This window comes from Lipotes vexillifer, unplaced genomic scaffold (assembly GCF_000442215.2).
Source record: "Lipotes vexillifer unplaced genomic scaffold, Lipotes_vexillifer_v1.1 scaffold28, whole genome shotgun sequence".
NCBI lineage: Eukaryota > Metazoa > Chordata > Mammalia > Artiodactyla > Lipotidae > Lipotes > Lipotes vexillifer.
The window spans coordinates 581,175-595,604 of NW_006793929.1; the positions used below are offsets into that span (position 1 = coordinate 581,175).

Genomic DNA, 14,430 nt, shown 5'->3' on the forward strand with positions numbered 1-14,430 from the left:
TATAAAAGTACTTCAGTTAGGAAATCAATCTGGAATCACTCTTAAATGGCAGTACATTTGAAAAATGGCATTAACTTGTAACGTTTGCATTTCCAAAGAAAAATGTAGAAAGAACTTAAAAAAGCAAGGTAACTGGTTTTCAAAAGAAGTATTGATTCAAAAATTTACTGCACAAAAATATGTACTTCTTAAGTGTTTCTAATAAATTAACTCCGTAGCATTTTATGTATATTTGTGTGTGTGTGTGTGTGTGTGTGTGTGTGTATATATATATATATATATATATATATATATATATAATCCCTGATAATCTATAAAAGAGGGTCTATAATATTAAAATAAATGAACTTCAAAAGTACCCCCTTCATAAAACGTATTTAACATTAATTTTTCTCAAATTTTAAGGAATGTAACAATATGTACAACTCATGTATTAGTATAATACCAAAATAGTACAAGTCATATTAACAGGCTGTCATAACTGTAAAATGTCTGAGTCAAGTTAAAACTGGAGGACAGCTTAGGTTCGAATGAATACAATTATCCATGGAAGATTCATTTTCCAAGTGGAAATGACAATCATCTTATCTACAGTAGATTTCACAAGAGGTAGAATTCAAGTTACCAAAATACGGTACATGCTCAGCCATCTTTAATCAACAAATTCACAGGGAAAAAATGTGTTGGTTTCTCAGGAGATAGTCAGTTTGTGACTTTTTTAATATGAATCTGAAATACAAGATAGTGAACAGCATGAAATGGCAATTTTCAATTCCAAAAAGGTCTTAATTATGAAATCCAAATGCTGTAAAAAAATGTAGAATCTAAGCAGTTTCACTGATTTAATATATTGTCTTACCTCATTAAGAATGGCCCAAACAGCAGAATTCTGAATAACTGAAAGTCGGAATGCTGAGATGGGGTTTAGGTTGGGATCCACCATTCCTTCTGCAACACCATTCTCAAATGTCCCTTCAAAGTAAAAATCAACACTCATTGGGTAGACTGAAACAAGCACACATAAATTATCACTGACTTAAAGCAGGGAAGGAAAACACCAAAATATTTCTAGTGGATGTTTTTACACAAAAAGCATGGGTGAAATTTTTCCTTCTACCTTTATTCAACTTTTAAACGTTTCATGAAGTATTATATGCTTAAAAACATTAGAAGCAACCTATTTAAAGAGGCAGAGCTATATATTTTCTTATTGCAAATTAAAAAAAAACACAAATATATTTGTTCTTACATCAACTAACACAAGTTTTTAGCAAAATGTGACTTACAAACCTTACAGAATACACTCTGTACCATCTTTCAGTCTGATCACTTTGAGGATTAAGTCAACAGTAACAAATTTCAGTGCTTTAATTAGACTCACAACTGTTGGCCTTGAGCAGTTTCCAAGGTCACATCTAGATGGAATTAAAAGGTGATACCTCCTCAAGGCAGTTCCAACATAAAACTCCATTATAAATGACAAGCTCAAGAAGCTCTCCTGTAAGGATAAGGACCAAGAAGTTCTATAGAAGATAACATGCTCAGTACTCAATTTTTCTTGCTATAAGGAAACAGCAAGAAAACAAAACAAAAATACTACTGAAAAAGTGACAGGAAAATGGTTTGTTCTGAGCCACACTGCTCTAAGCCAGGGACAGGCAAACTTCCTAAAAAGGGCAGATAGTGAATATTTGGGGATTTGTGGGTCAAGAGGGCATCTGAAAATATCATCCAGGTACTTGTAAAGAAAAAGAGAAAACTAATTTTCACAAAATTTTTATTGATGAAATTCAAAATGTAAAAACAACTAAGTTTTTTTTTTTTCTGCTAATACTAAGGAGCATGTAATTCCTTATGGGGGAAATAATACTTAAATTAACTGGTATTCAAAGTTAGTGTTCCTTATCATCGAAATCGATTGCAAATGTTCATCTGTTAATGTGGATCTATAATGAGATTTGATATATTTTATCTTGAATGCTTCCTTTCACACAGCCTAGATACTGCAAATATTGTTATTAATCCACAAGCACATGATTTTAATGGAGCATGTCCATGACTTGGAAGGTATCTGCGTAAAATTCTATTAGATTCTTCTCTTTGATAATCTGCCTCATCATTACATTGCAGATGAATCACTTTCAATCAAAGGTTGAGGGAAGCTCCTCAATTAGCTTGATATTATTACTTGCAGTTCGAATAACGTTAATAGTCACCAAAGTGACCTCAATGCAATGTAAGTTTTGCACATAAGCACTGCTTTGTCTTGTACTTTTAGGTTGAAAAATAAGAAACATAATCAAGTCTGAAACAAAAACTAATTCTCAAAGAGATAATAGTGGCCGAGGGCAGTTCTCACTTTGAAAATTTTCAATCTTATTTCAGAGCTAAAATAAAACAACCCCCCCCCCCAAAAAAAAACCAAAAAACCACAATAAAATTTTATCACTGCTAGGCCCCAGAACTGCTGTGTGGCAGGGCAACTCAGGATATTCAGTTCTTATTTCTGACAAAAATTCACAGAACTGATGTTGATGCAGTCAATGAGAGTAAGTAAAGTTCACTGGCAACACTACTGGTTCAATAAATTAATGATACATGACAGACTCAAATACTCTCTGTAAAGCACCTGCTGATGAATAATGACATAACCATAGGCTTTAAACACCTTACATTGTTGCAAGCTTTGTAAATCTGTCCATCTAAGGCTTCTGCTCCACACATATTTTCACCACCATTCACTGTAAAACATCCTAGCAGATTCCACTTCAGTTTGTATGAACTTTGTGTTTTCTCAACTGGTTTGAAAACATTCTTGCCTGTACTTGTTCTCTACAGACTATTCACAGAGACCAATTCTTCAGTCACTTCAAACCTGGCATTGACTCCAAATAACAACTAGGCAGTGTCAGTAATATCTGTCAACTCACCAAGAGCCAAGGAAAACTGCTCAAATAATTTGCATTGCTTTTTGATTACTGATATTGTTCCCAAAGTCCCCAACCCCTCAAGTAATAGTTATTGCTGAAAGTCTGATGGTCCGAAATGAGTTTATTTTCTGGGCACACATATCTGCTGTAGTTAAACATGATTTAATTAACTCATCATTGGTAAATGGTTTTCTTGCTTGGCTAACACATGAGCCAGTCTGAAACTCACTTTGGTTACAGTCTCATTTGAATCTTTTATTTTTGTGAAGAAATCCTCAGTGATGAGATATCATATTTTAAATCTTCTAATTTTTCTGACCATTGCTTTCCTGTGAGTTGGGGATATTGTTGTGAGTGCTTAGTAGTGGTAACATACTCTTTAGCACAGCTCTTGTGTCACTGCATAATAACCACAGAACTTGCCATCTAATTTTGTAAAACAACCCATATTCCACTGTGTTAAAAAGCACAACATTCAAAGTCCACTTTTCTCTTCCTGTTTTGACATGAAGGGTAATCACTGGTAATTTTTTTTTAAATGTCACAGTAGAGTTATGTGTGTGGCACTTTAAACACTGTCAAATTATAATGCATCAAAGCTATTTGTAGTGCACTGAGCATCAATTCAAAGCACTGAGAACACCACCGCCATCTCTTTTGCAACTGCTCACTTATCTCTGCTGTTGTAGCATAAAAGCACACAGACAACACGTAAACAAATGAGCATAGCTGTGTTAAAAGAAACTCTATTCATGGACACTGAAATTTGAATATTTTCTAGTTTTTACATGTCACAATATATTACTATTCTTTTTATTTTTTCAACCATTTAAAAATGAAAATAAACAATGAAAAAAATTTCTACATTCTCCACTCACAGGCTATTAGAAAACAAGCAGTGGGCCACATTTGGCCCATGGGCTATCGATAGCTAACCGTTAAATTATGTGTCAATTCTAGAGTCTTAAAATATATTGACTAGGCTCATAGTAAGATAAGGTACATTCAAATTGAAAAACCATACTGGAGAAAGTCCATTTTCATTTGTACAGGAAATATTCAACTTATGAACTGCCAAAGTAATGTTTTTATTTAAAAAATTAATATTTATTTCATAAAAGTATGTCCTTATTTGGTGCTAGACTGGGGTAGGGAATGTATGCTACAAAAAAAGTATTATTTAATATTGAGTTAGGAAGGGAATTCAGGGCTGAAAAATGCTGTGGAACTTGAAACATTTTAACTTATAATGTATCTGAATCTATCACCTGATGAGCTCATTTAATTAGAAAAATAATTAGCAAATTATATAACTGGCCTCATTAAAAGACTCTCACCCAGCAATTTTATGCTGCAGATATACTCTCACATGTGCAAAAAGCATATATAGACTTCAGCAAAGATTGTGAACAATCTAAGTACCCATGATTAGGAGACTGGCTAATTTAATTACAATATGCTAATACAAGGGAATATTAGGCAGCCCATTAAAAGACTGAAGAAAGAATAGAAAGAACGAAGTAAAGTTGTAGATAATGCAGTTGTGACTTACTTCCATTCCTAAGAATACACTGTAGAGAAACTCTCATACATGTGCCTAAGTGTTCAGGCCAGCAAAAAGATGGAAACACACTTTATGACCAAACAGAACAGACAGCAATATATTCATCCACGGAGATCAATACAGCAGTGAAAACGAATGAGCCACAGATACACACATCCACATGGTTGAATATCACAATGGTGAGAGAAAAAAGCAAACTGTGGACTACAGAATGTCATCATTCATATCAAATTTCGAAACAAGCAAAATAAGGCTGCATGACTCAGGGATATATCACACATATGTAGTAAAAGCATACACGGAAATGGTAACCACAAAATTTAGGATAGTAGTTACCCTTGGCTGGGTGGGGAAAGAAGATAATTAGGGAAGAGCAACTGAACTTGCAAATCTTAAGCTGCAGACACTGACATTCATTACATTATTAGTTGTATCTTTTTGTGTATCTGAAATATTTACAATTTTTAAAAAATGTTCATCTTCCATATGCCCATATGTATTTTGTTCAGTGAAAACACAAGATCTAGAACAAGGTTGTAGAGTATGTTACCATGTATGTGTGATTGTGTGTTTTTGAAGACTATACTAAAATATTTTTATTTATGAATAGATACTTCTAGAAGAATACAAATCATTATAGCAATTGCCTCTGGGAAGCACCGGGTAGGAGGGGAAAGAAGAGGGAAGGAGACAAGTTTACCCTCTTAAATTTGTATTTGGTACCATGTACATGTATTAACTTTCCAAACAACAAATTTAACTTTTGTCCTGAACCCAATGGTCTGGTAGGTAAGCATTAAGAGATAAAAAAGAAGGGGGAAATGAAGGAGGAAATGACTAAAGAGTGACTGGAATCCCCAAACCCTGGCATTAGGAGGGACTTGCAAGGTCATGCCCTCCGTGGACGCCCTTCTGCTACCCAGACGGTGGTCCATTCCTTCTTCCAGTGTTTCTCTGTGAAAGGCTCTTCTTCTGCTGTCTCATACTTTTAACCTACTAATAAATCTGGTATTTCTTTCACAGGACTGTCCTTAGTTACCATGCCACACCCATCCAGCCAACCCCACCTTCACCCATCAGGTCTCTACTAATTGCCAGCTGGTTGTCTACTGTTTCCGACAATATGCCTTTGGGCATAAGTTGCTGCATAGTCTGATCCTATTGAATCCAGGCCCCTTTGTAGCGCCAGTCTTTGCGGCTTGTCCCACCCAAGAGGGCTCTTACTAGCTACCTCTTTCTCTGGTTCTCTGTGTCAAACTTCTGGATGGGCTACAGTTTAGCTTGAATGTAGCTACCAGTCTCCTCCTAACTGTTTACCACCAAAATCTCCATCACGTTCCACAGCGCCCTTGGGCTTGAACTTCCCCAAGTTCTGTTTCAAGTAAGGCAGTCCCCTTAGGGTGCGCTACAGAGCTCTCTGATGGCCTGCCTCTCCCCTGGAGAAAATCTCTGCACCACTGCTCAGGACCCCTGGCAGGGACAGCAGCCCACCTCCCTGCTAAAGTGACACCCCTGCTTTACAAGCAGAGCACTGGGTTGTAGCAGTAGCCCTTCGTGTCCTGGCTGACCTCTCCCAGTGTGCGGGGACCAGTGGGCTGGGGGAGGTGATCAGGGCCAAGGACTCTCACGCTGCCGTGCTTGCAGCAAAGGTTTGCCCAATGAATGGAAGTTAGGTGGAGGAAAGGAGCCTCAGATTTCTAAGCTGCTCATGTCTGGAACAGAGCTTCTGCAACAGGGAGCTGGGGAGGTGACAGCTGCTGGTGGCCTGCCCTTCCTGGTGAGATACCGCAGCCCTGGAGTGGGGGATGGTGGGAGAGGGAGTCCGTATTTTTGGCTGGACATGCAGAGTAGAGCTTCCGAGTCACTGAGCTTGGCCAGCATGGGTAATGAGCGGGTCAGGGCTCCAATGCCACAGACTCTTAATGCTGTTACTGAGATTCAGACTTTACGAGTTAATGTTTCTCTATTTGCTGTACTTTTCTAAAAAAACTACCTTTCACCAGTTATGGTTGTCTCGCGAGAAAAAGGTCTGCAGAGCCCCTCAGACACCATTCAGCTAAAGCATACTTCTTAAGGGAGCAGAATTTTTTTATATGAACTTGAAAAAAAAATCAGCTGCTTTTGTTTCTGATGCACACTTTTGTTACACAAGGTCCTAGGTCTGATCACCCATCAGTTCTCTTCCAGTTCTAAATATGTATGAGTTGATGTTTTAGATGGTCATTATCTTCAAATTACTGCAATCATATAAATGTCTCTATTTCCTATGCTACTTTCATAACCTAGAACACAACATTCTCAGAAATTTAATAACTCATAGGTAATAGGGTTAATAAATGTCTCATATACACAGCTAATCTTATGAACATTTCTAGGGTGGGCTAAAATATAACCCAAATATGAAAATAATTAAACTCATCTATCCACTAAGCTATATAGAAATTAGTCAGGCTGATTGTACAAGCCTTGTAGCAAACACTGAATGACATTCACCCAACATAAAACTGCTTGAGAGAGTTATAAGAATGCCTCTGTCCTGTATACCTACAATATTAATTGCCCAATAATCTCTTCTGCCTACCACTAGGAAAAGCATTAATTTAAGTAAAACAAAATATATAATCATCCACTGAGTTGATGTCCATCAAAGGACAGGTCCTACATTAATCACAGGCGATGCTTGAGCAACAAAGCCCCCTCCCCCTTCCACGGTGAGCGCACAGAACTGAGCTACGGAACGTGATTACACAGAACAGGTGCACACACTGTGGTAAGAAGAGCCAAGGAGAAGGCAGCTAAACTTGTTAATAAAGGATGAGAAAGCATTCATCAGGAGGAGAAATACCAATCCATCGTTTCAGGCGGGGAAAGTGGACAGGGACACGGCTGGGAGCACAGGGCATTAGAGGAACACATCTTAGGACTGGAGAGATGAAGCATAAGAGGAAAGTAACAAGATACGAAAGTGGGTGGGAGCTAAGGAATCTGATCACGGAAGGTCATTAAGGTTTTCAGCCAGGTTAATACAGCATTTAGGTTTTGGCAAGGGAGCTACAGCGGCTCGGTGGACTGGCTCGGAAACAGAGGCAGAGTATCGCTGCAGTAGGGTGAGTACACATTCAGACACAAATAGACATTTCATGCTAATGGACAGTGAAGGTGGGTGCGGGGTTTCAGAGTGTCTCCCAAGGTTAGACTCAGGCAGCCAGATGAATCGTGACACCACAAACCATGGTGACCAAAGACGAAATGTCCATATTTACAGACGCTCCGGGTAGATGGCTATGTGGCCTCCACGTAGTTTGTCAGCTGGCATCTCAGTACAGATCTAAAGCTCAGGAGGGAGGCAGGGTTAAAGGCTCAGACTCCGGCATACGGATATTGCTGGGATCATGAGAGCAGCCAGCTAAGATCATCCAGTACGAGACTGCAGGAGGCAGCTGAAAGCGGATTATCTACCAGTGACAACAGTGCAGCAGCAGATGAAGAGAGAAAGAGGAACCAGGAAATGAACCTTTGATCTGAAACCCTAGTTGGGTCAAGATAAGAATAAAAGTATGTACTAGAACACAGAGAACAAATAAAAGAGTACACTGGTATTTATAATCCTGAAGCTGCTGAATAACTGAAAAGAACTTCAAATTACTTCAGGGCTAAGTCCTAAAAAGTAAAGGACATTTTACTAGTTTCAAGTGGGTATTACCTATTCTGAAATAACCATCTCCTAATCGTTTGTCTTTGGTTTCTTTGCTGATTTCCAAACCTTCACTCTAAAACAGAACAAAAACATCTTATAAATAATTACTTCTATTTAAAACAAATCTAGGTTATTAATATATCTTAATAAATATAAAAGTGGCATCTGTGGCACAGCTATCTCTGAAAAGAGAAAATGCCATGTCAGTCTTGAACCTTGAAAGGTTTATCAATCAGTATAAGTGCTCCATCTGAATCTGTATATAATATACTGCTGGCTAGAAATTTTTAATTTTAATTAATTTCCAGTTTAAATCAATTTAATAGAATGCTGTTTTCTATTAAAAATATACAGGGGCTTCCCTGGTGGCGCAGTGCTTGAGGGTCCGCCTGCCGATGCAGGAGACGCGGGGTCGTGCCCCGTTTCGGGAGGATCCCGCGTGCCGCGGAGCGGCTGGGCCCGTGAGCCATGGCCGCTGGGCCTGCGCGTCCGGAGCCTGTGCTCCGCAAATGGGAGAGGCCACTACAGTGAGAGGCCCGCATAACGCAAGAAAAAAAAAAAAAAAAAAATATACAGAAGTAAAGAACTGTGTGTTACCTTGAAAGAAATTAAGCATTCCTTAGAGACCAATAAATTAACTTTCTACATTATTCAACAGGCATTAAAACTGCATGGTATTTTGGGACTCAAAATACAAACAGCAAGTAAACGTTAAAGTAAAATAATGATTCATTTATTTTCCCAGTACAAATGTCCAAGTTACTTTCCAACAGGAAACAAAATAAAGGCTCTTTCTGTGAAGGCAAACGGGACAATATACCAGGTGTTCCATATTGCCAAAAGAAGTTGGTATTACTCACCACTAAGGCCCTGCTATCATGAGAATTTCTTAAACAGGAAGAGCCTCAAATCAGGTCTATTAATATTGGTTCTCAAGGAAAATTTAGGGGAAAAAACAGTCATACCTTCAAAGGCAAAACTTCTACAGTTGTGTTGAGCAGAATATCCCCTGGATGTTCCTGGTTGCCACTATGGAACAAATAACTGAAAAGACAAACATAAAAATAAAAATATAGTCAGACTATCCACAAAGGTTCAGAAGGGGGCCTTACCTCAGAATAAGGTCGACGACACTTAAGTCTGTAGTGACTGCACATCATATGTTCTGAATAGTTGCAGGGAAATTAAAACCTAAGGAGGATGCAATAGCTCCTCTATCAGAGGGCATGTTTGCTGCATAACAATAATGTACTTGACAAAAAAAAAAAAAAGACAGTGTTTTGTTGCTGTTGATGCAGCCATTAACATGCTTGTGAATCACTTATGACAGAGTATATTGGATAATGTGTGATATAAAATTACATGTAGACCACGATCTCAAAGTAGAAAGTGCACACAGTTACCAAGAAAAAAAAAGTGTCAATATGGTCATAATGGTATCCTTGGGGTTATGATTTTTTTCCTCATTCTTCACACCTTAAAATTTTTGTATAATGAACACATACATATGTTACACAGAGAATTTTTTTCCTAACACTTCACTTCTGTATTAATAAATACAACTTCTGCTTTTTCCCCTCTCAGCAAATAAGTTATGGTGAAAATCAAATGATCCCTTTTCTCTGTCCTAGGAAGGGTGGGTCTGTGCATGGACTCCAAGAAAATTCATATATACTGTCATTTTAGAAGAATTGTGTTTCGCTAGAAAAGTGCCCTCAGTAGGGGCATTATAAATATCATTTTACAGAGGTTTATTGTAAATATATTTGTTGTTACTAAGTTTGATCTCAAATATGTGAGCTCTTTAGAAGATTCTTTGATGGAATTATTTTTATTTCCTAAAAATCAACCCATAAATGTGGTTTGAGGCTATTCTTGCTGAGGTGAAAGAAGAGTGCTATTTCTAATTCTATGAGGACTCAAGTGTGGTGAACAATACCTCACAGAGCAGAATTCCACTACATAGTATAAAAATGAACATTAAACAACAATAAAACCAATATTATATACTCATATAAGTGCAAAATGTTACTCAAAAGTATTCTAATATGTCTTGCCAGTGATCTTCCCATTGGTTATAACATTTTTACACTTAAATTCCTCTTTAGAATCAGTTTAGAGTAACAAAAGAAAATTAATAGCATTACATATAGCTATGCATTGTTTTTGACCACCTTAAACAGAATTATTCCAAATTATTTTTGGCAGATTCTAAAAACCAAATGGCCTTCAAAGGAGAAGACATAACATCACATTCTGGGGATTACATGGAAGTATGCCACAGACAGTCTGGGGAACATACCCAAAACTGAGGAAAGATTGAAGGAATTGTGACTGTTAAGTAAAAAATGGGAAGAAAAAGTCCCAAATTTTGTAAAGTGAACAGAAATGCTGAAACACATAAAAGGGTTTTAAATTCTTCCATGGTGTTCTAAAAGCACTTGCACTTCCAGCACTTGCAAAAGCACTGAATAGGAATAGTCTTAGTCTGTCAAATTTATCATTTCAACCAAATTGCTGGGCCATCCACTAGCTTGCAGTCAAATCTTAAGGGATATTCTAGGATAAGGATGTGAAAACTAATTTGGGATTCTGAGGGAGAGTTCTACATAAAAGTATTAAAAATGTATACTAAATATACATTCAGAAATACCAATAGAATTTATCAAACATACTAAATGCTGGTATTATATCCGTAAGCAACATACCCATACTGTTACTGAGTTACATAAAATGTATTTTATAATCCAACATTTAGGACTCATTGACTGCTCACATGTGTTATATACATCAAAAATTCCATCATAAATCACATTATGAATAAGAGGTCTGAATTGTAAGACCAAATTATATTTCAATAATGACCTACCTTTCCACATTGACTGGCTTGTCAAATTTAAACAGGATGTAGTCTCCAGCTACTGGAGTTATAGCCCAGAAGAAATCCTCCCCCATATAAGTTTTCTCCAGGGTATGTCCTTGGTAGACCTTCAGAGAAGTAGATACCTCTGCAGGGGGGTTTACATGGATCTTAAGAAGTAATGGTTTCATGTAATCTTTATCCTAGGAGGAAAGACATATTAACAACATACGGCTCATTTATACTTAAGAAGAACAAGGATTATACAGTAGATAACAAATTGTCTGTGCATGAGAAAAATAAAATTAAATCACCAACCGTGAGTTTCTGAATTTTTCCTGTTAGTGAAGAATGCAGACCAACATGTTGGAAAAGGGAAGGTCTGAAGCGAATCCGCAGATTTGCTTTCTGTCGATCACAATGTTTCTAAATATTAAACGGGAATATTAGAGTTACATTATAAAGTGAAATCTTGTCCTCCTCTGAAAGATGAGAAGCCCTTTAGAAGGGTAAATATTGAAAAGAAAATCCAGCTTCATCTCATAATTCCAAGTCGTGTTTCTTTAGGGTCCTCTTTGAGGCATTAATAGATTTGCTACCTACTTGATAAACAGACACGATGCGGAAATTAAAAATAAGCACTTCCAAGGGAAGAGTTAAGGATTTAATTTCAACCACCTTTCAAAATAGGTCAATATAGATTTGACTTTTAACGTTAAAATACACAAACTCTAGAGGTTTGGTTCAAATACACAAAATACTTTTAATTGGATAATATAATGAAGAATGTGCAGATAAGAAAAAGCACATTTTGTTGCATGAAAGCAATCTGAAAATGTGAGCCAGCAAGTGGACTACAAGCAAGGACACAATGTCAAAACAGACAAATCGGGCTTCCCTGGTGGCGCAGTGGTTGAGAGTCCGCCTGCGGATGCAGGGGACACGGGTCCGTGCCCCGGCCTGGGAAGATCCCACATGCCGTGGAGCGGCTGGGCCTGTGAGCCATGGCCACTGAGCCTGCGCGTCTGGAGCCTGTGCTCCGCAACGGAAGAGGCCACAGCGGTGAGAGGCCCGCATACCGCAAAAAACAAAAACAAAAACAAAAACAGACAAATCCAACTCAGCACAGTTGGGAGACACCTATGTTTCAGCTCTAAGTGCCCCATGGCCCATATTTTCGATTATAACCTGCTCTCGTGTGATCATGGCGTGTGGGACCTACAGCCCTGGCAGGACTCTCGTGCACTCATCAGCTCAGTCATTCAGGACAGCCATGGCTACCTTGTCATGCTTTTATAAACCCTTCCCATTTTCAATGACTTGTATAAGTTTTGGGCCCAGAACATACTGAAAAAGACAAATGTATAAGACATTTCCACTTTGAAAGACCTCCAATTATTTCCTGGGTGTTAAAATGCCTAATTTTTCTCAAGAGGTTTACTTCATTAGCATTATTGCTAACAGGAGAGTAGAGGTGAAATTGTATATTTTATTTACACAAATAAAACGCTCAAGTGGAAGGAGAGGGAAGGTAAGGGAGGGAGAGGACAGGGGAGGAGTGAGGAGAGGGGAGGTGGGATGGTGGAGGCGAGAGAGGATGAGAAGCAGCAGTGCCTGAGGCCGAGCCCGCCACTCAACACACAGGCAACGAATGACACATTCGGGCCCCAAGAGTCAAAGCAGGTCCATAAACCTTTGGAAGAATGTGCGAATGCTTTTTATTTTTAAAGTAACATTGGTTTATAACATTATATAAGTTTCAAATACACATTATACTTCTACTTCTGTATACACTACAGTGTTCTCACCACCAAGTCAGTTTCCATCCATCATCATAGAGTTGACCCTCTTTACCCATTTCACCCCGCCACTCAGCCCCTGCCCCGTCCCGTCTGGTAACCACTACTCTGTTCTTATAACTACGTGTTTGTTTTTGCTTGGTACTATTGGTGGGAATGTAAACTGGTACAGCCACTGTGGAAAACAGTATGGAGATTCTTCAAAACACTAGGAAGTACCATATGACCCATCAGTCCCACTTCTGGGTATTTATCCAAAGAACACGAAAACACTAATCAGAAAAGACACATGCACCCCTATGTTCATTACAACATTATTTACAATAGCCACGATATGGAAACAACCTAAGTGCCCATCAACGGATGAATGGATAAAGATGTGCTGTGTACACACACACACACACACACACACACAGAGGAATACTACTCAAACATATAAAAGATGAAATCTTTCCATTTGCAACAACATGGATGAACCTTGAGGGTATTATGCCAGTGAAATAAGTGTGAATGGAAGGGTCTCCTAGACCACTGTCAAAGGGATGTGATTCTGGAGCCAGCAAGTATGTGGTGACAGCTTCCGTGACATCCTAGTGGAAGCAGCTGAAAAATTACAGGCCATAGAAAGAAGGGTGGAAGAATGTATCTTCATGGTTTTAATTTTTACTTTCAGAGATTTTCACCTCACAAGCTCACTTAAGAACCTAACCACCATATTAGATAAAACTGCACAGGACCAATTAAAGGCAAGTGTGTTGTACAAATGTAAAGATGACATAAATTGTTCTGTGCCCTACAATAAAAATTCCTGTAAATCACAAAGAAAATACAGGTAAGGGCTTACATCATAAAAATGAGTTGATCGAATTGATTTATATGTTCAGTCATTTTTGGAAAGCTGGTACTCTGCTATTTCGCTACACACCGTGATTTGCTCTAAGAAAGTGGTTATTTTTAAAAGAGAGAGAAAGCAATACCTTACAGACACCTGAAGAGGGTGTCCCAAAAACTAACTGGCAGATAGGACGATCAAACTGTTCTGGGGAATATAAGGTCATGAAATCAAATTAAATGTTTATTTGTGAGAATAAGTCAACACTATAATGACATATGCTTATAATAAAGATTTCCTTGTTATTACATGTCAGAGTGACTCATTCATTTTTAAGAATGTGTATTCATATTTTATTTATGCTTACAGCCAATAATTTAAAAAATTTTTCCAGAGATACAATTCAAATTAGACAAGAAAAACATATTAATTTACTTTTTACAATAAGATTTCAATGGAGATAACTTAATATTTGAATAGTCCAAGCAAAAATCATTCTTTACTTACTTACCTGTCACCAACATCCCAAAGGTCAGCATATCAGCGTGAACATTGGCTTCTTACAAGTAACACAATACAAAAAAGGTACACTTTTGACTTGTCATTGTTTTGGTATAAAATATGACCTCCATTCTATTCCTTATATCCAGGTGTGCTGGGGTCCGATATTGTCCCCAAAGTATTTGAAAAAAGAAAAGCTGACAGAGGATGTGAAGCAAACCAAAACAACTCCCCCCCCCGCCCCCCC

The 14,430-nt window shown here is 37.9% G+C and overlaps 1 protein-coding gene across 1 annotated transcript in view; it reads right to left on the minus strand.

Moving 5' to 3' along the window:
- Positions 1–329: 329 nt before the first annotated feature.
- Positions 330–14,430, minus strand: part of MGAT4A (alpha-1,3-mannosyl-glycoprotein 4-beta-N-acetylglucosaminyltransferase A) — a 107,817-nt gene continuing 93,716 nt past the window's right edge. Inside the window, exons 10-15 of the mRNA XM_007466881.1 lie at positions 11,370–11,477; positions 11,061–11,254; positions 9,157–9,235; positions 8,198–8,264; positions 860–972; positions 330–729 (exon numbers count right to left, since the gene is read on the minus strand). Of these exons, the coding sequence (XP_007466943.1) occupies positions 703–729; positions 860–972; positions 8,198–8,264; positions 9,157–9,235; positions 11,061–11,254; positions 11,370–11,477 (588 nt within the window). The 3' untranslated portion in view covers positions 330–702. The remainder of the gene's footprint in view (positions 730–859; positions 973–8,197; positions 8,265–9,156; positions 9,236–11,060; positions 11,255–11,369; positions 11,478–14,430) is intronic.